Raw genomic sequence first — 25214 nt, 5'->3', positions numbered from 1 at the left:
GTGGGAGATAATAAGATATATTATCCATCATTCTGTAATTAACTTGAAGTTTAGCCCAGCAACTCTTCTTCTCAAAGACCGCCAACGACCCCATCGGAGAAACATTTTGTCGAATTTTCTTAGATGTCGCCTGAAATGAAAAAATAATTTTGAAATTTACATGCTAATTTTGCGGTAACATACACAATTATTAACTTGAGCACAGAAATTTTAAAAATGTGTACCTTGATTTTTATACTGGATAATGCATGATAAAAATAATAAAAACACTTTCAGTTATTTCTGTAAAATTATGGGTAAACTTTTTTTTATATACACTAATTTGTATGTTCAAGTTGATAATACTTAACAAATGAAAAAAAAGTTGATTTCAAAAATGATTTTTGATACTTTTTGTTTGTATTTTTCATGGGACAATACATCTTTGACATATAAAAGTAATTATATTACCCTTAGAGTTAGTTACACACGTGGATTACATTATGCTTTTATATTCATACATCTTCATTTTACAAAAGTATATAGGCCTATACAGTTATATACATTCATATGTACTTTCATATTCAAACAATGGATTGCGTGCTTAATTTAAATGAGTGAATTAATATTAATTTTTAATTAAAAAATAAGGTAGTTATAGAGAAAGATAATGTTCTTATAGGTAGATCTGGCCATGAATGAAACATTATTACGGTAGACAACTTTTAAAGTTAGCGCCCTCTCTAATTGCTAGACCATCACACAAACATGAGCAGCGATGTTCTTTTACGAATTTGTGATAAAATTTTCCTCACCAATATAGTAATTTGTAATGTTAATTCTAAACAGGAAATACAAATTCACATATAAAAATAACATTACTGTAATGTTGAACATGATGTGACTATAATTCTTGCAGAAGATTAACCTAAGTCGATTCGCGATCGGAAAAGTGGCAAAGGTCATCAGCACCACTGTGCGATGTCACTTATTTACGTCACTTATTGTTTTCTGGGGGAAAATGCATAGACTTTGTTGAATGTTTTGTTTTTAACTGGGGTTCTAAATAATGATTTTTATACCCTAGAATAGAAAGAATATAGAAAAATCAAATGAAACATGGGAACAAGTTAGTGACAATATCGTATCATGATTTAACCTGTTGCTTTTGCTAAAAAAAGTGCGTGAATATTAAAAACCACGTGATCACTGACTCACTTATCAGTCATGTCTGTGCAGTAAATACTGAATCCGCCTATCTAACATGGCCACCATTTGTTTTGACAATCAGTTCGATGGACTAAAGTGATGATAAATGTCTTAAATTTGACCATGTTCGCAACAAATAATCAATGATCAAAACTTTATATGTAACACGGACAATTAACAATGGAAGTTGTTGGAGAAACAGAAGCATTACAACAGTTTTTCGGTAAGTTTTCAACCACACACTACACATAAAGTGAAATCAGCGCTGTTCTGTGTTACTCTGTGGGATGTGTTGCTGGCCCTTACGTCACAGAGGGTGCATCGCTCTCATCACCAGTTTGTCTTTACCTGGCCTCTTGATCATCCTTGTTTACGCCTGGCCTAGCTAGTAATGTCAGGGTACACAGTACATATTATATTAATATAATGATGCATTATTGCAAATAAATATTGTTTAAGACTCAGAGATGTACGTCTAAATAATTATAAATAAACAACTTTGAAACAGACGTAGATTAAAGAAGATATTACTTACTTACTATGATAAAACTTTTTCAAAAAAGGTCTTACAGAGAGGAACATGATTTCCCATGGATGCTATCCTATTATGGGCCTAGTCTAGGCCTACAGTAGGCCATATATATATATGGGTTTTTTTTTAAATTCTCGTGCTGTGGCTAAACTTATTGTTGGAAGGAGTAAGTATAGTAATATTATTAATATTAGCAGACCAGTCAGTAGGCCTGGGCCTAGTTCAGGCACAGGTTTCAGTTCATGCAATTTTGGTCAACTGCCTGCCTTTGACCGACATAGCAATTGGATTGGACCTAAGCCTAACCTTGTTTCATTTCTGTGAATGAGAGTTCGGCCCTGGGTGCCTTCAAGTCCACAAGTCTCTTGTCGATGTAATACACCCATTTATTTATGCTTTTTTAATTTTATGATAGCCATAACCAACATAGGCCTAGTTTGCAAAAGTTGTTCAGAAGAACAAACATTTAAGTTTTGCCTGTTTACCCTTAGAAAACCTTGGTTGATGCAAAAATTTTACATAAAGAATGTGGTAAGTTTATGAAAATGAAATTTTACTATTTATTTATACTAATTATTGAGCATTCGAAAGACCACGACTACAACCACAAAAGTGATTGGGATGGTAACTCAACAAGACAAGAATACTGTTCAGCCAATCAGATGAAGGCTGAGATGCTGATGAAGGAAGGCCAAAACCCATCAATCTATAGCATACCAGCTTTGTCGGTTTTCGTCTAACACTATGCTAATGATATTCAATTATGATTCCGGGATTGCGCCAGAGAGGAGACGAATGGCGACTTCCTGAAGATATTGCATTGTTTTGCCATTTAAATTTATCATTACTATACAGTATTTAATCAAAATAAAAATAGTTGTATAGCCTGTATTTTATATGCAGATTTAAGATTCATTTTTGTATGATACAAGCACTCAACCGTGAGGAAAAGGCGCTGTATAAATTACCATTATTATTATTATTAAATTGTTAATTTTTAGGTTTGTATCAATTTATTATCTGTGTTGAATAGCGTTTTATGCACTGCATCACCTTTTCTGTATTCCATACGTTGTTGTCAACAGTTAATTTATGCCCTCAATGATGTTTGAAGCCATTCCAACCTAATAAATGTATCTGAATTGGCTTTTTATGTACCTTCGCATCTTTGTGGTCCAATCATGACCACTTCATACGAAGTGCGATTGATTTTATTCCTCCATGATGTGTCAGAGTATATTAAATAGTTCACGACAGTTTTTCAAGATGCCAGGCTTGAATAATTACTACATTTAATTAAAACCAGAGCGACCGCTCACTGGTCCGCGCATTTCTCACACTTAAACACGGATACAGGCGCAAGTTATTATATTGGGTTTTTGGAAGAGCTAATAGGATAGAAATGTTTAAATAATTAAGAATGTTAATTTGTACCAAAAAAAAATTATTTAGAATGGTCATTTTGTACAAAATTAAAATATCTTTAAAAAAAAAAATGTCTTAAAATTGAAAAAAAAAAAAAAATGAATACCTAGACGGGATTCACACTCACAACCTTTGGTTCTTTAGAACGCCATCCATGCAACATGCCCTACTAGTGGTAATGGCAGTAATGTACAGTCTTGCTCAAACTACTGTTTTGTTTTCTTGGTGTTGGGGGAACCCTAGGGTCTAACATAAAAAAAGGGCGATGAACGGTTGTTGGAAATCACCTCTAGTTTACGTGTACAGAATTTCCTGCACGTCCGTTCAAAACTGGCGACGCTGAACGCTTTTAAATTTTTCGGCAACAAGAGCAAAAACAAGAGGTTCTGGGGTCAGCGTCTTGCGCGGACCTAATACAAGATTTACAGTTGCAAAAGAAGAGTTAAAATAATAATTTCTCTACTGTACTAAAGCTCCTTTATTGACAGTTTCTAGTTGGTAACTTTTAAGAGAAATATGCTGAGTCATCTGAATTTTTACTAAAATGGGAAACTATCATCATCATCATGAATTCTTTGTCATTTAGTCAGTTTAAAAAAGGAACTTCCACCAGTTGACTATATTAGGCACTGGTAGTACATTACCATTGTTAAGCTTGTTAAATTTTGGGAGGTTCATTGAATTGATTTGGATATAGAATCAATCCTACACACAACATTGGGCCAATATTTTTAGGATGGGATTAATATATTCAGAGAACCAACCCCTTTTTCATTAATAATTACTAATTGTTTTTCAAATTTTCATGATATTATTTCATTAATTTTATAAATATAAAATGAAATACAGTATTCATTTATTTATAAACTAAAGTCACGATTACATTTAAAAACACTCTGCAAATACCTCTTCTACTGAAGGTTGTTTAATATACAAAAGCATGTATTATCCAAATTCAGTAAAATGCAATTAATTGCAATAGAAGGAAGACCAACGATGAGAGCATTATTTTGATAACTATTCTTTTCAGCAAGGCTTTCCAATCATATTGTTATTAAGAAATACATTTCCTATCCTGGTGAAATATCCTGGTTTTGTTTTTTTTAGGTATCGATTAAGTCCACCTGTTACAGTTGTTGAATTCCATTTAACATCCTCTTATGAGAGACTTAACCTGCCAAAAGCCAAACATCGTTATGGAATTTTTGGGCTCTGAGTTACTTGATACTTATGGTACTACAGTATCTTCTGAATTGTCTGATAAAAAATCTTGATTGAGCAATTAATTACTTTTACATTGGAAATTAAACCAACAGTTTTGAGTATATAGTAGACATTACTAATGCTATTGTATTTCTGTTGTAAAAAACCAATCATTTTGGGTTGGAGGATTTGAGTATCTGATTGTTGGTAGCCACTGGTCAATTAATGTTATTTATGGTAGCAGGCAATACCAAGTTGACATGGGGCCAGTTCGAGCGAAAAAATATCCATGCGATTTACCAGTTAATTCACCGGTACACACTTTCTAAAACCGCTTGGACACTAATTACCTTACTATCTGGATTATCCGAGACAATTTTGACCACCAAATTGCTGGGTAGAATACCGTGTATGGAATGACCATGGAGCCAGAGGCGATGATAAATCAACCTTAATTGTTTTTCCAAATGTTTTGTCCACAGCCCAGCGCGAAATTCAATAGCTTACGGCCCAGGCTTGGTTGCAGCTCTCCTTTGCCTCCTCACACATGCACGACGAAATCTAAATTTGTTAGCATAGCTACGCGATCGATTTGTAGATTTACCATTATTCAGAGAAATAAACATGAATAAACTAGCCTATGTACAGATTTTAAAGCAGCCATTATAAGTTATTGAGCTACATTATCCTTCCACCGTGCTGCGCTGTGTGTACGTGGGCCGGTTATAGCAAGGAGGTATACAATACCTCCTTGGTTATAGCAGCAGTAGCAAGTAAACAAAGAATGGGTTGTTGACCATGGGATGATTTGAAATTTACTTCCGGTGTAGTTTCGTTAAACGTATTTACCGTGAGCTAAAAATTGCTCGAACGGTCGACCACCCGCTGAGTGCTCAGCGCGATTACCCGGTGAAATAAACAGAAATACGGTTGGCGTTTTTTGCTCGAACGGGCCCTAGGTGGTATTTCATTGTAGGCTAGTAAGATGTTCAGGTCACCAATCTCCAGTTTCAAGACTTTTACCTAAACAAAAGTGGTATAGTTGTAGTTTTGGTAAAAATTACAAAACTTGAAAACTTTAGAGAATAAGAGGGGTGGGGGGTACATTAGCTATTATCGATATCATCATAAAATTATCAACATAATCATTAGCCAAACAGAATAATGAACAGCATCAGATACATAGCTCTGTCATAATAATTATTATTACAGGTATCTTTTGTTTAGATATGGATACAAATATTTGACTCTCATCACCCTTTCTTTGATTACAGGTGGCGAATTTGATGATTTAAACTTCCAGCTTCTTGAGGATTTAATTAGTAACGAACCTGAAATGTAAGTAACAATTGATTTCCAATTATTCTTTTTCCACCACATTTACCTCTGTATATCAAATAGATTATTATTTTAATTATATTACTTCTAATGTAATTATATTAATTCTGATGTAATATTACTACGCACAATAAAATTGCAATGAAAATAGAAATTGAATCGGGGATCAAAGTTATTTTAATTATATTTTTTTACAATATTTATGGAGGGTTACAATTCTAGTGTATCCTAGAAGGTCGCTGATATTCAGGGGCCTTCTCTAAATATGAAATAATGTGATGCTTTATAAACTAAGCCTCTTTATGAGGCTTAGGGAGTGGAGTTTGTTTTAAACATGAGAAAAAGTCCTGCTGTCATAGGAAAATGTGGGATGATGCCGACCGGCACTCCAAAAAGCTGGTGACATCCCTGAATGCTGTAGCCAGGATTTTCAAACTGTGTGGGACAATATATCAGGGTGGACCTACTTTACATGTAAATTCAAATAATGTGGACCCATTTTCTTAAAAATAGTCCCATTTTACACAAAAAATATGAATAATCTGGATCCATTTTCTTAAAAATTAACCCATTTCACGAAAATTATGAAAAATATGGACACATTTTCTTAAAAGTTGACCCATTTTACACAAAATATAAGAAATCTGGACCCATTGTTAAAATGTGGACCCATTCTTTGTGGACCCAATAGAAAAATTGTGTGGACTGTCCCAATAGCTGGCTACGGCATTGCCCACAAGTTGCAGGAATCTCTCAGGAAATCAGGATGACTTCCCACACTCCTGCAAGCAAGAATCTCATGGAATAAACTCCTCGCCTGCAAATTCATAATACCGGCACTTTTTTGCAGCTTTAATAATAATAATAATAATAATGTACTCTTATGTAGCGCATACAATAAAGTTACCAATTATCTAAAGGAAGCTAGTGCCGATGGATATCACTGTGTGCAGTAAAAATTTTTAAAAAAATGAAAAAGCAAATTTTTAACTAGATTTTATCCAACTTGGAACTCCTCTGACTGAACTGTACCTGTTCTCTGGTCTAAACCTATTTAATAAATGTTTTATTTTTGGTATCGATATCATCAGAAATCTTAAACCACACAAAATTCATAATGGTGGACATTGTGTAAACAATAAATATCGGGTGAGCTGCATTGTTACCATTGATAGCTACTGTGTGTGCGCGGAACCGCAAAGATTGTGGGGAGAGACTAGTTAGTTTTAATGATAATGTATTATGTATACGCTAAACGCAAGTGCTGTGTCATGGAGAACTACTGTAGGTACAGTAGCTAAAATAATGATTAAACAAGTCTCAGTAGAGCTAAATAATATTGCAACATTTACTACGCGTAAGTGTCGTAGACATAACGTAAGATTTGCGTATGCGTAGGCCACGTAGGACGTAGAATAAACAATCCTCTACATAAACCTACGCTTAGAACGTAGTTCAGCGAACGTATGTCGTATAGCTAAGATGAACGTAAGCTGAGAACCGACCTAATGTAGGGACACAGAATTGTTTATGTTTTTGTTGGTTCAGTCTACCGTTATAATTTATGAATAAACGTTGTAGTGTACAACTGAATTAAGATAAAACAGGTATCGTCTAATTGTAAGTGTCTTGTGTATTTTATTGTTCTAAAGTTTAGCTTTTACAATTTAAGATAATTATCCTAATTAATATGTTCATCTGTTGGTTACCTTAACAAGGCCTACGCGCTGTGCTTGTAGATAACCATGTGTAAGCCTACGCTCACTCTGTATCTTCTCGCTATCCTTCAAAACGTCTAGCTACCACATAATACTAGAATAAATTCCAGTTTTTGAAATACATATTCCTTGATCAGATGAGATAGCATATTCACAAAACTGATATAAATAGTAATACGCAAAGACACTACATTTATGGAAAAAATAAACTAGTTTTGCTGAAGCAACCTGATATACCAACAAACAACGAGCACATGGGATGGAATGTAAGTGCGTCAGAAAAAAACTTGGTCGACTGCCAAAAAAAAGCATGCAGGGCAAAAAGTTACCACTAGCATTTGCGCTTTCTAGTCAAAGCGGCAATAAGTCGAAACGGCAATTACCAAACCGGCTACACTTTTTTTTTTATTACTGTAGCACAGCAATGGACCAAAACGGCAAGAAACCAAATAAATAAATAAATACAAATTAAAAATACAGACAAAATGAGGATTTAATAATAATAATTATTATTATTAATTATTATTATATTTTACGTGTTACTGTATGTATTACTAAATACCAGCAATCCATAAGGAAGATTCAAGCCGATCTAGAGGCAGTGTGAAGTTGGCCCTCATCCAAACAACAAATCATGCGCCACTAATCTAGGTGAAAGGTTAATACATGTGCAAGTTTAGGTAAATAAAAGCTGAAAGTTTAAATCGCCTTTGTGCTAGCGTGATAAGAAACCATTCAACCGAACAGAGTGCTACTCTGACTCTTGAAAAATGAGACGGTATGGAGCACGTGGTTTGTTCCCAACTGTAAACATCGACCGCATTACTGGTATAATGACAAAGAAATTATTACACCGTGGTTTTAAAAGTCTTAATAAAAATATAAAAGACGAACCAAAACGAGCCGTGGTTTTATCTTTTTGAGAAAGATTAAATGAATTAGATAGTAAGAAATTTAAATAATCAAAATATTAATAATAGATGAATACAACGTTACGACTGAGTCCGACGAGAATTGGTAGTAAACTACATTTTCTCGTGTATGAAGACATGGACTATCTAGGCTGCAGTCCTACATAAAAAAATGTTTGTCGCATTTTCTTCTTGTCACTTTCTGATTTAGCAACTCAGCTATACATTGATTGCAGTATTTTAGATAGTCATGTCTGTAGAATACGAAAGATAATTTAATCTTGACTAGGCCTATATAGGGCCGTAGTTGAATTTTAGGATTGCAGAACAGGCACAACATAGCCATGTATCATGCAATAATAGGCTTAGGCTCCCAATCGAGTAGGGAAGCAGATTTTCATCCTATATTATCTGCCGGTTCTAGGTATGCGCCAATGCTGTTACATACACTGCTGTGGCAACATACAAGCTAAGAGTAAGTACAAGGCTGTCTAAAACTACATCGAGAAAAGTTTGACTTTATTTTCGTGAGTAATTACTAATTTTAAGGAAGGTGTACGCCTTGGCCTATGATTATTTGCTGTTTATGATGAACGTTATTCTAGATAAACGTTCGATAGACCTCATTCTGTTCTACGTTCTACGCATTGTACACACTTATTGACTATGTTATAAACTGTTCTACGTTCTAAATTAACGGTGTTCTACGTTCTACATTCTATGTTTATCTACGATTATGTTTTTGTTACGCGTATCTTACGAGTATACTACGAAGATTACGCGTGGTACGGAGGCAGTAATTCACGTCTGTACTGTAGAGTAGAATATTATATTATCTCCCAAGTTACAAAACATTCATGACTATGTATTTGAACTCACGATGCAGAAATGTTAAAACCGAAATGTTAAATACTAATTGAAAACAATCGCATAGAGACATAGTATTTTTGCGCTTCAAAAACATCCATTAACTATTGATAGTCAGTAATTTATGATGACGGAAAACATGATTTTTATCAATAACATATAGTAGAGGAATGTTCGATTAAGGCCCACGAATGTGTTTATCTTGTAATCATGCAGTGAGGACTTAACATAATTATCTGAGCAAATAGACAATCTCACCTCATACTTGTTCAACAGGTGAATGACTTTCAACAATTTTGTTGTGTTTAGTACCTTGCATGACCTTCATAAGTGACCCTAGCTCACAAGGCTTTAAGATACTGCAACCTAAATCAAATAAATATTAAATAATTTGAAAATTGCAAATTGCTTAATTTGTGTACTTTATTGTAAGTTATTGTCTTTCATCTAAAAATATGAGCTACTGTAGTAAATTTTGTTCTCGCATTACAGAAATAATGATAATGTAAATTTGCTGTGCTCACAGTACATTTATTTTTACCCACTGGGACCTCCAGCATTCACGGGGCAGTGCTACCAACATACTGACCTTTGCCTTTTCTGGCATGAGGGTTTAAGGGACCTAAGCGATCAGACAAAACCCAAATCTGGTCAGGTTTGAACTGAGGGTCTTCAGCGTAAAGAGCAGGAACAATACAGTACATCTCTGCTAACCTCTTAGCTCAAATAATGTCATACTTTATAAATTAGACTTATATACGCTTAAATCAGACATTTATAGATGGCGAGTATAGACTGCCTTAGCTCCACCATGGTTGGGGCTGAAGTATGAACATTTATGATTATGATACATCTAAATGACTGGAAATGGCACTCAGACCTAAATTGGATCAACATTTTCTCTTTTCTCCATTTTTAAAATAATTTAAAAAAATTTAGGGGAGTCGCGCCGGCTTCCCTCCCCCCTCCCCCCTTGAATCTACCAGTGTAAATATACAGAATAACATTCTTTTACTGCACTAATGGCAACAGAAATATTTATATCTACTTTGTGCATACATACCCTTGATTTGTACGGTTCACTCGCTATCTTTTTTTTGTTAAACAATTTTAAAAGCAACTGATAAAAATTGATGTGATAATACTTTGGAAATACGCCAAAAAAATAAATAAAGTTTCTCATCCCTGCTCGCTTCCTTTTTTGCGCCCGCCTCATTTTTTTGTTCATTGAAATTTTTTTTAATAATAAAAAAAAATTCCAGGCATTGCGACCGTCTTAATTGTTAAAATAGCAAGGTGATTTTAAAATCCCCCCTTTGGCCTGCATACATATTCACTGCTAACTCCCAAACATAGAGGGGCATTGCCCTTTGGGCAGTCATACCAGGGAGTAGACTGCTAAGGTTTTCATGTATGTTTTGTACTTGTCTAATAATACATACATACATGTACATACATGATAGGATAAATAAAAAAGATTTTTTCTTGCAATAGAACTCTCCCAGACATTAATGAGCAAACAGTGGGATATTCACAAAATGGACATGTACAGGTACCCACAAGCAATTTTACGCAACAACAGCAACAATCTCAACAGCTTCAAACAACAGCAACCACGACAGCAGGTAGACCAACCTACGAGTACACCAATGGAGGCTTCCATCAAGATTTCTCAGTTCCATTAAGGTAGGGGAAATGATTCTTTTAACATTATCCATGTAAACTATTTTGTGTCGATGAGATAATACAGTAATAATACCAATAAAATAATGGTATAATCCATTTCCCATTATGAACATTTTGGAATTAATTCCATACATTATTTTGAGAATACTTTCATAATTTATTTTGATATTAGTATGTTATTAATAATATGTACTACTGTATACATCTATGAGCTACTAATGTTTGGTAATTTTTTAGGCAGAATTTTCGGTTTATTAAAATTTGACGCTCGAAGGAAATTAAATTTAAAAAGGTGCTATAAATTGAATTTGGTATTACGTAAATAGTATTACTCGATAGGGTACCACATAGCTCAAGCCAATTTTTAGTCAGAGACCTAGAGCGAATCACAGGATTGCTAGATCAGGATGTTTACATATAAAGGATGATCGTAAACCTAAAATTATTTACATCAACTTGTGGGATAGCATGATGTTTTACCTTTTTTTGTATTAAAATTAAATGAAATGCTTTAAAATTATTCTAAAGAAAGGGTAGAATTTTGAAAAGGTTTGAAGGCATTGATGAAGTTGCCATTAGCTGTGAAAAGCAAAGCATTTCAAATGACAATTGTGGTCCAAGAAAATGATGATCAGAGCATGGAGGTATACCTGCAAAGTGTTCCAAATGGTAGTCAAGTTTAAAAAATGTGGTCAGTTGGTAGAAGTTTAGGCTGATAGTGAAAGAGAATAAGCATGAGCATCAACATTTCTTAGAAACAAAGATGAGTTCTGAAATAAAACATTTTTTGAAAGAATTATTTTGTAAACAAGAAAAGAAGTTGCTTCAGTACCTCAGGGGAAATATATTGACATACTGTAGATTTGTTGGGCATCATGTGATTACGACATTCTAAAAAAAATTGTCTTGAAAATGTCCTTTGCTGGCATTGTAGACAAATTATTTTAGCTAAAACGGGATTATTTTTTCAGGCGTTGGTGGTGTAACGGTACGAGCAAGTCTACTCTGGTCTATCAGGGTAATCATTTTTAATATTGAAGTTGTTTAGGATAATATTCTATAATATTCAACTGAGATCATCTTGAAATAGAACTGGAGATTCATGATCCTGAATTTAAAGATTTTTTACGAGACAACCTTAGGCAATCCGTCTTCATTGTACTGTACAGGTCTACAGATCCTACTTGGTGTAGTTCTTTTCAGTGCTCCAGACTCTTCTATGCATTGTGTTGGGACACAGCCAAGGTATCGGTGACTCACCAAATTAAATGAAAAGGAAGGCAATTTCTTTTTTCAACCTAATTAGCCCAAATCCAGAATAGTCAATTGTGTACTTTTCCATGAAGTACTGTAACTATATACTTGAAACATTTCTCTGAAATACTCTATCGTACAGGGAGACTTATTTTCATTTTAATGTTTTTAAAAAATTACTTCTGTGTACTTTTAAATCATGATGAAAATATTTCAGAACACGTTTCATGTGGACACTTGTCAGATCAGTGTGTCTAGTTTGGAATTTTATGACGAGGTATTACGCACACGTCTTGTCTAGGGTATTTAGATTACAATACATAGAACTATTGACTAATTGTAGTACCGTGTGTAGATGTATGCAGATGCTTGGGATCTCCCATTCTATTCAATCTGTCAGATTTAAATAGTAGTTTTATTTTAAAATAAATTTAATTTCTAATCCAAATATCAGCATTTTAAACAGTCTTATAATTTATATAGGATTGGCCAATGCTTTTTTTTTTCGTCTAATTTTCAGCTATTTTCATAATTTTTAATTTCTAATGTATATCATTAGCATTACTTTAGTTTTTGTAGTATAAATGTTTTATTTGTTCTATCCAAATGCAAAATATCAATTAGAAGAAGAAATTCAAATGTTATTTACATGATCAGGTACTGTAGTTAAAGCATTTTGAGTGCTATAGTACTGTACACCAGTTTGACCCTAGTGTAAGCCTGTTGGACTACCACAGGACTGGTAAAATCATTTTCACAGATGCTATTACAGTAACCTTGACGATTTTATTGATGGTGTACTGTAGGTACTGTAAGACCAGGATGTTTTGGATGGGTTTAAGAATAGTAAGAAATTGTACCGTTTTGTAAGGTGGTACAAGTGTATTGAACACCCGGCACAGTCCACCAAGCAAGGAAATGCCAAAGGAAGTGAAAGGAAGTATGTTCGCTCATCTCGACAGAAATACACCAGGCCGGCGAAGGCGGAAATTGTTGGACGATCTTAATTAAGGTGTAGATCTAATTTTGATCTAAGATTGGGATTGTGACGGAATGCTGAGCGTCATAGGAACTTGGGTATCAGTCTGTCCTATCTTTGTACAAGGATGTGTGTTGAAATACACAGTACTTCGGTGTTGTTTTCTTGTTATTATTCCTGCCAGTTTGTAGATTGTTTTCCATTCGAATAGCTAAATATAATAAAATTATATTGTATATTTTTTTTAGACCTTATATCGGAACAGGTAGACCACTAATTGAAATGCTACAGAATGAAAATAACTTGGGAGGTCGCACAGATGGACAATGGCCATAAGACATGAGATGAGATAAGAAAAAATCGAACAAGAGGTCAGAGGGACTTAATACAAAAATGAGAAACCCTACCGCAGTTTTCAGAATATATCCGAATCAGTGTACTTTAATGGTTGAAATGCTTCTCTGGTCCTAGCTTCAATTCCTGTCATTGGCAGGAATTTTTCTCACAGTCAATACAACTCCCTACTCCTAATCCTCATTATGAAATTTAGGTGACGTAGGACATGTTTATTATGTTTGTCTTATGAAAGTGATTGCCGCTTAGAAAAGTGGTTAAGTTAGATATTGCATACCCTTCGCCCTTGTGCATAAAATTAAATAAAAATTAAATTTATATTATAAAGCAATCTGAGCAAATAGAAACTGAAAAATTTTAATATTAACAATAAATATTGTTCAGATTTTTCTTTAAAAAAATTTATTACCAATTTGATACCTAGGCCTACTATTAACTAAAAAAATAATGAAACAAATGTATTCAAACTAATCCGAGTACAGTATCATCAGCTGTTGTCTGATCCCTGTCTGATTGTTACGATTGACGGCGACAAACTCTCAAGAGCTATTTTAAGAATGGTACGGTCAGACAAATTAACTAAATGAAGATGAACTCTGGCATACATTCAAACTTTTACTACCTATATCTATGGTAAACTGTATTATGTATTCTAGGCCTACTTACCTGGTACACCACAATTCGTAATTAGACATAAAATCCAACAATTAATACGTTCTGTGGCTAGTATTTTTTAATGAGCGATTTAAACCTTTGTAAAGCCGATTTTGACCAATAAACAAACATAATTTTAGGATGGATTTTGACTGTCTTATTTTTCACGGTGAAACTATACTAGTTTTATACTTAATAAAGATACTTATTGTAAATTGTTTTTAATGATTTCTGTACTTAATTGCAATTGGTTTGGCATTGCATATGTGATCAGTTTTAATGGATTGGTTCTATTTACCAAATATAGAGTATTATTGGTATAGAACAGACAGTATCTCTATCATAGGGACTGTGTGTACTTGCCAAGTTTTGGATTAAGCATACTCTTCATGAATCAGAATTTTTAAGTATCAAACAAATGTGACATAACATTCTTTTCCTGCTTTTGTTATATATAATGACCTTAATCATTTTTTTTTGTTTTGGTTGTTCTTGTGCCTGGCTTAATTCTTAATGTGCTTTACAATAATTGACTGATTTACTTAAAATTAAAAATTTGAATGAGAAAAAAAATTCCCCCATCAATTTTCCCAGTATTCTTTACTGATCTTTAAATTGACTGGTAATCAATTAAGGATTTTTTTACTACTATAAACTGTCTATAAATTGATGAAAACTACTTTTTTTTATTCTATTTTTTGTTGGAACCTAATAATTTATTTGATCTTTTCAAATGAGCTATTTATGGAAAAGTAATGAAAAAATACCTTTCATTACTTGTCTATGAAAGATAATACTGTAGTCTAGACCTTTGGATGATGATATTGTTATTTACTGTACAACACTACTGTACTTGATTTTTTGAGAAGCGAGGGAGTTGGCCACTGATACTGTAGAAAGGGGTGGAATCATTTGACCATAGAGGGTGTAAACACTATGTCTACAAACCGCAAATAAGGGCGCAGATGATTATGATGATTTTATTGAGCTATATTCACAGCCATTTTTTCATGAGTGTTTTTTTTCCCATTTCTTAGTGTTTACTGTTAAGTAGGATTTCCCAAGTGTTCAGGTAAGGTTTAATATAAATAGCCAGAGCTTATGATCTCTTTATTTAGGAACTCTTTTGAACTTTATTAGAGTAACTATAAGTGTATCTGTTGAATAGTGGATAATAAAATAGCACTTTCACTTAAAAAATGTCATCCTTGGTATTGTACGGGTCCAAAGGATTTCCTTTAATTGGTACTACAGCATATAGATGACGTTCAACCAGTCAATATGTCAGGATATTTAGTTTTCATAAGGCAGAAGAGATATTGTCATAGCAACAAGAAAACGTTCACATGGAAGTAGTAAATGTTCTTCCCATGCACTTCCTAGCAATTGGGCCAATTTGAGTGTCAGAGTGGTACAACTAGGATTTGAGTGGGCAGCACACTGAGTAGGATCCTGAAACTTGACAAGACATCTGGCTAAACAGATCCTAAAATAACATTTTGACCTGAGTCTAGATGGATCAACAGCTTGGATGATTATGACGTGGTGTAAAATTTAGTATAACTGTGCAACATCGGGAGGCCAAGAGTTGTAGATGGAGAATAATAGATAACCGTAATCCTGGTACCATTCTTTGTTTTTGCTCATAATTTGGTAACTGGTAGTACCAAGGTATTTATATTATTTTTTTTCTAAATAAAAAAAAAAAATTATTAAATTAAATGAATACTTGTGTTATTCCAGGTCAGCTAGTATTAAAAATGATTATTATAGGCATGTACTTTACTGTTTGCTTTTACAATACAAAGTTACCAAGTTGTGAAGATTTTGTTGTCATTATCAAATTACCAACCTCCATGTTAGTAATCTTAAGTTGTTTGCACTGCTACTGCACCATTAAATAATCCTCTTAACAAATAATTGACCTTAAAAATGTTTACAACTAAACGATAGGGATGTACCTGTAAAGTAAACACTGAATGTTTCAATAGCTAATCTCCTATCACATATCTGAATGCATTGCATTTTTACGTGGTGTAACCAACCGAATTGTTTGTATTTCTCCAATACAAGCTTTATCAGGGACATCTACTGGCAAAATGTTTGTTTTAAAACTCTACAGTACACTTTATATTTTTTATAAGAACTAGTAAAATTTTGCCCAGGCTCAGTGTTCTTATTTTTTGGCCAATTTCAGGCTCAAAATGTTCTTAATTTGTTCTTATGTATGGCCATTGAAAAAATGTCCCCAGAAAAAAGACCCCGGTAAAAATGGCCCCAAATGACAAGTAGGTATACACCTCCTGTACTGTATTATAGAGGGTATTACATAGTCACACCTACTATGTACACATAAGATACAGATATATTTTTTGGTTTTTCTAGTTTTTTTAAACAAAAATCTCATTGGACATTTTTTTGTTCTCAATTTTTAAGCAATTTCAGCCTCAGTGTTCTTATAAAATGTGTTCTTATAAAAAAAAAGTGTAGTTAAGGTACACAAAAGCAGTGTTTAAGAATTCAGATAATTTTATTTATAAGAATTGTATGCTTTTTAGCGACTTATTTTCGTCCTATATGTAATAGTATGTTGACTTATTATATATATGTGAGGTCTCACCACGAAATGAGATGCATCGTTGATGAAATCATATTGAGATATTCACCAAAATAGGTCAAAGGCAACATTTTTACAAAATGTTGATTTTAATGTTTTTAAATAACTTGATACTTATTATTTTATAATTGTGTACTTTTTAAGTGAATTTTCTTACTAAAACAGTGTTCTCTTCGCATATTCTGTAATTCTAGTCCTATTATTTGTACAGGTTAGTTTATCTTTGAGGCCAATTTAAGCTTATAATGTGATCTACCAAAATGTAATATTAACTCATTTTTTTTATTTTTTAACGATGAGACTCATTTTGTATTGAGACCTCACATTTTGATATTTGATTTTACAGTGGCGAAAACAGTAATTTGTTGATTAATTTACTTGAATTTTTGAAATTACTTCCTAATTATATAACTATGGAGTAGTTCTATTCCATCAAGCAAAAAACTGAATTTAAGTCTTAATTTGATACTAGTCATTGTACCCTACATATCCTCCTGAGGCAGAGGCGGATCCAGTAGAGGGCACGGGGATCTGCCCCTGTGAGGCAAGACAATGTGTTCACATTGGTTACAGTAGCTCCACCCAGGATCAGAGGGAAGTCGTGCTATCCCCATTTTAAATACGGAAGCAAACAAAGGAAAAAAGTTCCACTGGCTCGTCCTTCCCAGGCCTGCCTATTGGCTAAATAATGCTGCCCTTCACTCTATATCATAGGAACTGTTAAATTGTTGTGAACATTCCTTACCGCATGATTGAGATGATAACGTAGGACATCAGGTCAACTCAAATTATGTGTTATTGATTTATTATGTCCAATTGATGTTTCCCTGAGAGAATATATAAATATATTTAACTTTCAAATTCAGTAGCTAATATTTCATCAGCATCCGTAATAATGAAGATGCACAAAATTCATAACTGTGGGTATTGTAGAAAAATTATTGAACTTCTAACATTAAATAAATGATTTCTTCAATAGCAAAATTTGAGTGATATCATTTTCAATTTTTACACCATTTTGCATTTTTTCTTTGAATCTCTTCACAGTCATATACCAGATTCTCCACCGGACTCGGGGTCGGAGCCTTACTCACCTCCGGAACAGAAGCCGGTGATTGCAGGTCAGCTACCAACGGATGCGAACATGTTCCGACCTAGTGCACCAAACGGTGTTCACGTTCCGGCAATGATAAATGGGCAGGTTCCCGCAGAAACAGCATCATGTAGTTCAGCTGTCGTATCGCAGCAGTTGGTTAATTTTATGCAGAATAACCCCAGCACCCCGATTTTGGCAAATCTAACATCAACGGAGGCACAGCAACAACCACCACCTCTTCCTAGGAAAGATAGGTTTGTGAAGTTTACTTCCATTGCCTCAACCTCGATTCCTAATGTATTCACAGTGACAACTTTTTTGTTGGTTAGCCCTCAGTTGTGTGAAATCTGGCATGATTCCTGCAAATTCTATCTTTTCCCCTCAAATCACAACAACAGCCAATCATATTGACTGTTGCAAAATCATTGATAATAGATCAAAGAAAGCTAATGATAGGCTAGCTAATTACCATAGATTACATACGCAACTATCTTTCAACTTGCTACTGAACTAAAAGTTGAACACAACCCCGGATATAGAAACATGAGCCTTGACTGAAAGTGCCAAGGGCATTTTAATTGATTATTTCCATTTGGTTCCATATTTAGCAAAGTTTAAAAAAAAATACTATAGGCCTATAGAATACCACAGTCATGTCGTCACGATGCCAGGTGGCGCTCTCCGTTGTCAACAAACGTTGGTTACCATTCATTATGCGTGAATGACTTTGTAGGCTTTCTGGAATAGGCATTTTGAAATCTAATATTTTGCCATCAAAATGTACTAAAAACACAAAAGCTCGCATTATACTGTATTTAGTTATCGAACACACATTTAATCATTAATTAAAATTTACAAAGAAAAAGTAAGATACAACATCTTAATAATTACGTTGAAATTGGGATCAATGGTTTGTCAGTGGAGAAAATGGCGCCCGGTTGAACACTTTTTGCAACGTTAGCAACGGAGTAGTATCACACGATATCGTGATGTAACACTGTAGTACTCTATAATTTTGTTTTAAGTGCATTGAAAAGTTGCTTGGTGTTTAACATTCCACTTCCAATGTATTAAAGCCTATGTTACTTGCAGTGTGAGCTTTGAATATATCGTACATTCTACAATCGAGGAAGTACGTCAACCACTTCCATCAAATTCTCATATGACTCAAAAGTTGTATCATATTATAGGTTGAATGAGTCGCGTTTAAATTCAGTCAGATTTATATTTTTTAAAGACACTTGTGATTCATGCTTTTAATACTTGAAGATGCTGAAATCACTTGGGATGCACTATGTGATATTTGTCTACATATGCCCTTTATTTCGTCTGTTAACTCATCATCTTCTTGAATATCAATCTGAATAAATTTCTTAATGAAGGGCATGGTCAGTTGATTATTAACATCAGAATCATTATTTTCAGGGCTGGAAAAAGTGCGCGACCGGCAGTTAGAGGCATTGACCTTTAACCCGGAGGCATTTTAGGGAAAAAAAGTAATTTTTTTTTTTTTAATGTAGCAAATTAATGCATGATAAAATTTAATATTTTTGCTTGCTCCAAATCACTAAATGCACTACTATTTCACTATAATAGTGTAAAGATAACATTTCGTCCTGGAGCCATTTGATCAAGATAATTTTCATGGGTGAAGGCTCAGAAATATTTTTTCCAGGCCTGATTATTTTTATGTCAATTGTTTTGTTTGTGTTATTGTAAAATAAAGCTTACTTTCATGGTGAACAAATTGCTGATGGTTTTTTTTTTAATTTAAAAAAAAATAAATGAAAAATACTTAAAGTGCCTCTGCCACCTATTCTGACAATTTTTATAAACTACAGCGTGTTTATATTTATAAATATATTATAAACACAAGTGTTGGTCATATATTACGAATAAAATTGTTTTTGTACGAAAAAATGAGTTTAAAGTGTCATTTTTGAAAGACCTTAGAAACAACGAGGTCACTCAATGACGTCATTGGTGACCGACTTTGCCAAACTTCATCCAAGCGCGAAATCAAAACAAACACTGCGACGGTGGCCTAGTGGAGGAAGAAGAGCCCCAACTTCTACCCTAGGCTGTTAGTATATTACAGTTTCCCGAGTTTTACACAATATGCCAGTAAATTGTGTTGTAGGGGGTTATAAGTGCACACGAAGTAAATGTTTTACGTTACCTAAAGATAGTAAAAAGACGTTGTTGAGTTAACTTTGTCAAATTTACAATTCAAATTTTCATGGGCTGGATGAACACAAGTCAAAAGAATTCGTGTGCCTCACTTCGTGGATGATCACTTCATGTGAATTCAAAACGACGTTGGGTTTGCAATGCAAACTAGGCCTAGCTCTGAGAGATCTTACAGCAAATAAAACAACAAGTAGCCTATGTTAAGTACCGGGTTTCGGCGTCCACGCATTACTTGTTTACTAGTATCCCAAGAGTCTTCTACAGTCTATATAAGGCTGCCCTAATCAATGATGGGGATGAGGTGGTCTTAACTTCCCTGGCCCCTCTAGCCTATAGGCCAAGACCTAATTCAAATTCCCAGTTGCAGTTGTTAATTTACACGTGCTGCCATTTTTTTTCTGTTTTGATTAGTAGTAGGGCCTAGGCTAGGTCTAGCCTGGTGGGCCTATGACTGTAATTCAATAAGTAATATCACTTACAGGTACCTCTCATTGTTTACGGCTGAACATCTTTTAAACAAATCTTGCAAAAGTCCGTAGGCGTTGACCTACTAGGCCTATAGTACCGTATTTAGCGTAGGTTGTTTGTTTTTTGGTTTTAATTGCCCTTTTTACTGTCTTCTGGTTAGGCCTAGTCCTATGCAGCAAGCAAAATAAAAAATCACATCCCATTTTTTGGTTGATGATAAAGCAATCTTGATTTTGCGGCGGTTTCGGTAAAAGATGCTGAAGGCCAGGGAGATCGAAAATTTCGCCTTCATGGTTCAAGTTTCTACAAAGGCCTATAGCTATATCTACCTAGGCATATCCATGTCTTTGTCCTTGCGCTATGAATGACTGAATAAAAAATACGTTTTTCTAGCTAGCGCTTTATTACAAAATTATAACTTTTGTTTGTTACGCGCGCACATTCTGTCACATGTATAAAACGCGCGAACACTCTTCCTCTCCATTTTTAATACACATGAACTATTTATTTATGATGGAAGAATAAGGATTTATGATATACCGTACGTACAGTACCTACACCTAAAAAAACAGAACATCGGATTTTTCCATTCCAAAGTGAGTAACGACAAAAGAGACAATTGTGAAGGTTTACGACTTTAAATTTATTGTGATGTTTCTATGCACGTTGAGACCAAGTCGGCTATGCTAGCCTATGTAGGGCCTAGGCATGTCTAAAATATATTACTTAGGCCTAGGCCTACAACTAAATGTTATAAGCATGGAGGAATTAGTTTTATAACACGTTACAAAACAACGATAATTCAACAAACAACACATACCTACATGAATGTAGGTACTGTTGTAGTTGTAGTCTAGGCCTAACAGTAATGTATTTATAATTCATTGAGAATTCACCTCGTTTACTGTACCTTATTTATTTACTCGCGAAAGGCCACCTTATAAGTTATTATTAAGTGTGTTCTGTGTTTTTTGTTTTAGGTGTAGGTACTGTACGTACGGTATCATAAATCCTTATTCTTCCATCATAAATAAATAGTTCATGTGTATTAAAAATGGATAGGAAGAGTGTTCGCGCGTTTTATACATGTGACAGTATGTGCGCGCGTAACAAACAAAAGTTATAATTTTGTAATAAAGCGCTAGCTAGAAAAACGTATTTTTATTCAGTCATTCATAGCGCAAGGACAAAGACATGGATATGCCTAGGCCTAGGTAGATATAGGCCTTTGTAGAAACTTGAAACATGAAGGCGAAATTTTCGATCTCCCTGGCCTTCAGCCTCTTTTACCGAAACCGCCGCAAAATCAAGATTGCTTTTTCATCAACCAAAAAATGGGATGTGATTTTTTTTTGCTTGCTGCATAGGACTAGGCCTAGCCAGAAGACCGTCAAAAGGGCAATTAAAACCCAAAAACAAACAACTTACGCTAAATACGGTAAAGCCTAGTAGGTCAACGCCTACGGACTTTTGCAAGATTTGTTTAAAAGATGTTCAGCCGTAAACAATGAGAGGTACCTGTAAGTGATATTACTTATTGAATTACAGTCATATGCCCACCAGGCTAGACCTAGCCTAGGCCCTACTACTAATAATCAAAACAGAAAAAAAAATGGCGGCACGTGTAAATTAATAACTGCAACTGGGAATTTGAATTAGGTCTTGGCCTATAGGCTAGAGGGGCCAGGGAAGTTAAGACCACCTCATCCCCATCAATAATTAGGGCAGCCTTGTAGACTGTAGAAGACTCTTGGGATACAAGTAAACAAGTAATGCGAGGATGCCGAAACCCGGTACTTAGCATAGGCTACTTGTTGTTTTATTTGCCGTAAGATCTCTCAGAGCTAGGCCTAGTTTGCATTGCAAACCCAATGTCGTTTTGAATCCACATGAAGTGATCATCCACGAAGTGAGCACACGAATTCTTTTGACTTGTGCTCATCCAGCCCATGAAAATTTGAATTGTAAAATTGACAAAGTTAACTAAACAACGTCTTTTTACTATCTTTAGGTAACTTAAAACATTTACTTCGTGTGCACTTATAACCCCCTACAACACAATTTACTGGCATATTGTGTAAAACTCGGGAAACTGTAATATACTAACAGCCTAGTAGGGTAGAAGTTGGGGCTTTTCTTCCTCCACTAGGCCACCGTCGCAGTGTTTGTTTTGATTTCGCGCTTGGATGAAGTTTGGCAAAGTCGGTCACCAATGATTTAAAAAAAAATAAATGAAAAATACTTAATTATTCAGCAGGAAATTCAATGGTCATGGCATATATATAAACAATGTACAATGCATAAAAAATAAAAAATAATTAAAAAGTATATAGTTATTTTGTTTCATTTAGGTTATTATATAAATATTACCATTATTTTCATTCTGCTGTGCCTCTTTTAATTAATCATAATCATATTTCATATCATTTTATAAATGAAAATTTCTGATAATTAGACCTTGTGCTTAATGAGTCATATAATTGCCGTTTCAGTTTGGTTACTCATCAAGCAAAGAAAAGAAAGCATTCTATAACCCCAGACAACTCCATGAAGAGAGGTATGCTGCCCCTGCCTAATATGATGCAGATTAAACAGGAACCAGGTAAAATGAGAATTAGATGGAAAATATTAAGAAGAGGGGGAATAAGACATGGATTTGGGAATGATTGTTTGGGAAGAGTTAATGAGACAGAATTGGGAGGAGTTACATAGGTGATGGGATAGTATGTAATTTAAATAGGGATGAGATTATGCAAAAAACTTAAAGAGATGACTGATGGGTGGGAAGAGATAAGAATAGAATAAAAAGGTCTTTATAGAATATATTATGTTATTCTATATGACAACAAGTAAACAAATACATCAAGATGGGGAATACAAGATGAATAAAATTATTGTGATATATATTTCCACATACACTTTATCAATGTTTCATTCCATAGCTGCTGTCCATGTGCTTTAGCTGGATGGCTAAAAAACAAGTTAGAATAGCACTCTATCTTCCGGGGAAGATATTTGAACTGTCAGTCCAGTGTGCAATATGGCCCTTGTGCACATTTTAAAACTATTAATCCATGTTGACAATCAAATTGAAAAATGTAAACATCCTGATGTTTTCATTGCAGTGATTAGCTGAGATGTAGCACATGACATGATTCACATTATAAACACATCCATCAACCAGATTTCTAGCCTAGTCTATGTACACAATAATAATCATCAGATATAAAGTGGAATTGAGTAGCAGGGCCCTGGGTTCAGTTCTGTGACAGTAGGTCACTTCACACCACTCCCTAAGGTTCATTATGTGACTTAGTTTATAAAGCATTACTAGGCCCTACTGAATGGCTTACTTAGTATATAATGAAGAAAAAATTAAATTAATGGATTGTTATATTTTGTATATAATACAGTACCTATAATTATTATGGCCTTTGCAGAGGTTTATTTTGGGTTAAGTTCTGTTATTATTTGTTTTGACTCAAGCATATAGGGACTGTTGTGTAACACTATATAAATATAAACTAGAATACCTGTAGTCTAGTAGTGAATTATTTCTTATTCTGTGCTTTGGTATAATTCAAGGAAATTATGAACCGTACTTGACTTTCATTTCATTTTGAATTTGTTTAGCGATGTGTAAATAGATTATTTTGATACCGACAATACAGACATCACCATAGTACACCGTGTAATATTGATCTTGCTTTTATTCTACCATGTATTGTTGAGCATGCATTACTCATCCTGATCGAACACTTATACTAGACCCGCCTCTCTGCAAATACAAATGTGTGTCCACTCAAATAACCATAACAAAGAATTTATGTAATTCATTTTTTTAGTCTGATATACAATAGTTAGTGGAATAAAAATTTTTTTCAAATAACTTTTTCTTTTATGATTTAGGTTTTTTAAAAATGTATAGGCCTACTGTTTTCCTTTTAAAGATATATTGTCTGGTAATCATGTAATTATTCTTTTGTGGTGCCTGGTTTTTTGTTGTCTCTGATATTAACATAGTTTATTGATTACTTATTGTCTACTTGGAATGTCTTTTATCTGTTGATTGATTGGAAATTCAATTAAAAATGGATCAGAGGACTTGCTTTAATATACAGATCATAAACTAAATAATTGTGAGAGGGCCTTTTCAGATCTGTTTTTGAGAAAAAGGAAAAGAGATTTAAAGTCAGTGGAGACCTTGCAAAGGATTAAGCAGCCTGGAATTCAATCACTAACCCATGCTAGCATGCAAAAATGGACGTTAAACCCAGTATTGTGATGTTGATCATTTGTTGTAAAAATAATAGTGATGGTTGCGGCGACAGTGATGACGATATCAATAAGATATAAAAATATAATATCAATGTTCATTTTTGAGTGGGTAATAATACCAAATTATGGTTTTGAATTAAATAACTTTGTAGCTAGGTAGCTGGATTAAATTTCAAGATAAACATTGCTCTCGCTCTAGTTGATTTGAATGTATTTAAGGTGAAGAAGAAAATGACCTTGCTCTCATCCAACCATTAATAATCATTTTTTCCTTGTTGAAGAATGATTGAAGTGTACAGGAAGTTGGAAAATGATGTAATAGCATTGGCGTTCATGCCATTAGAAAGTGCTTTCTATACAGGCCATTCACGGTCGTTCCCTTGCATAAATTTGAGCGCACCTAAGCCTAGTAATATTCCTTTGAATTTTGTTTATACATTTATCTTTGTTTTACCC

General features: G+C 34.1%; 1 protein-coding gene across 2 annotated transcripts in view; it reads left to right on the top strand.

Moving 5' to 3' along the window:
• Nucleotides 1-1219: 1219 nt before the first annotated feature.
• The window catches only part of LOC117122405 (myelin regulatory factor-like), a 45994-nt gene continuing 21999 nt past the window's right edge, over nt 1220-25214 (top strand). For both annotated transcript variants that reach the window (XM_033267958.1, XM_033267957.1), the window contains exons 1-5: nt 1220-1411; nt 5623-5686; nt 10677-10868; nt 17774-18076; nt 22973-23082. In XM_033267958.1, the coding sequence (XP_033123849.1) occupies nt 1369-1411; nt 5623-5686; nt 10677-10868; nt 17774-18076; nt 22973-23082 (712 nt within the window). In that variant the 5' untranslated portion in view covers nt 1220-1368. The remainder of the gene's footprint in view (nt 1412-5622; nt 5687-10676; nt 10869-17773; nt 18077-22972; nt 23083-25214) is intronic.

The sequence above is a fragment of the Anneissia japonica genome, unplaced genomic scaffold (assembly GCF_011630105.1).
Source record: "Anneissia japonica isolate Jap-2015-1 unplaced genomic scaffold, ASM1163010v1 scaffold275_len1219475_cov178, whole genome shotgun sequence".
NCBI classification, from domain to species: domain Eukaryota; kingdom Metazoa; phylum Echinodermata; class Crinoidea; order Comatulida; family Comatulidae; genus Anneissia; species Anneissia japonica.
This window is presented reverse-complemented; position numbering and strand designations above follow the sequence as displayed.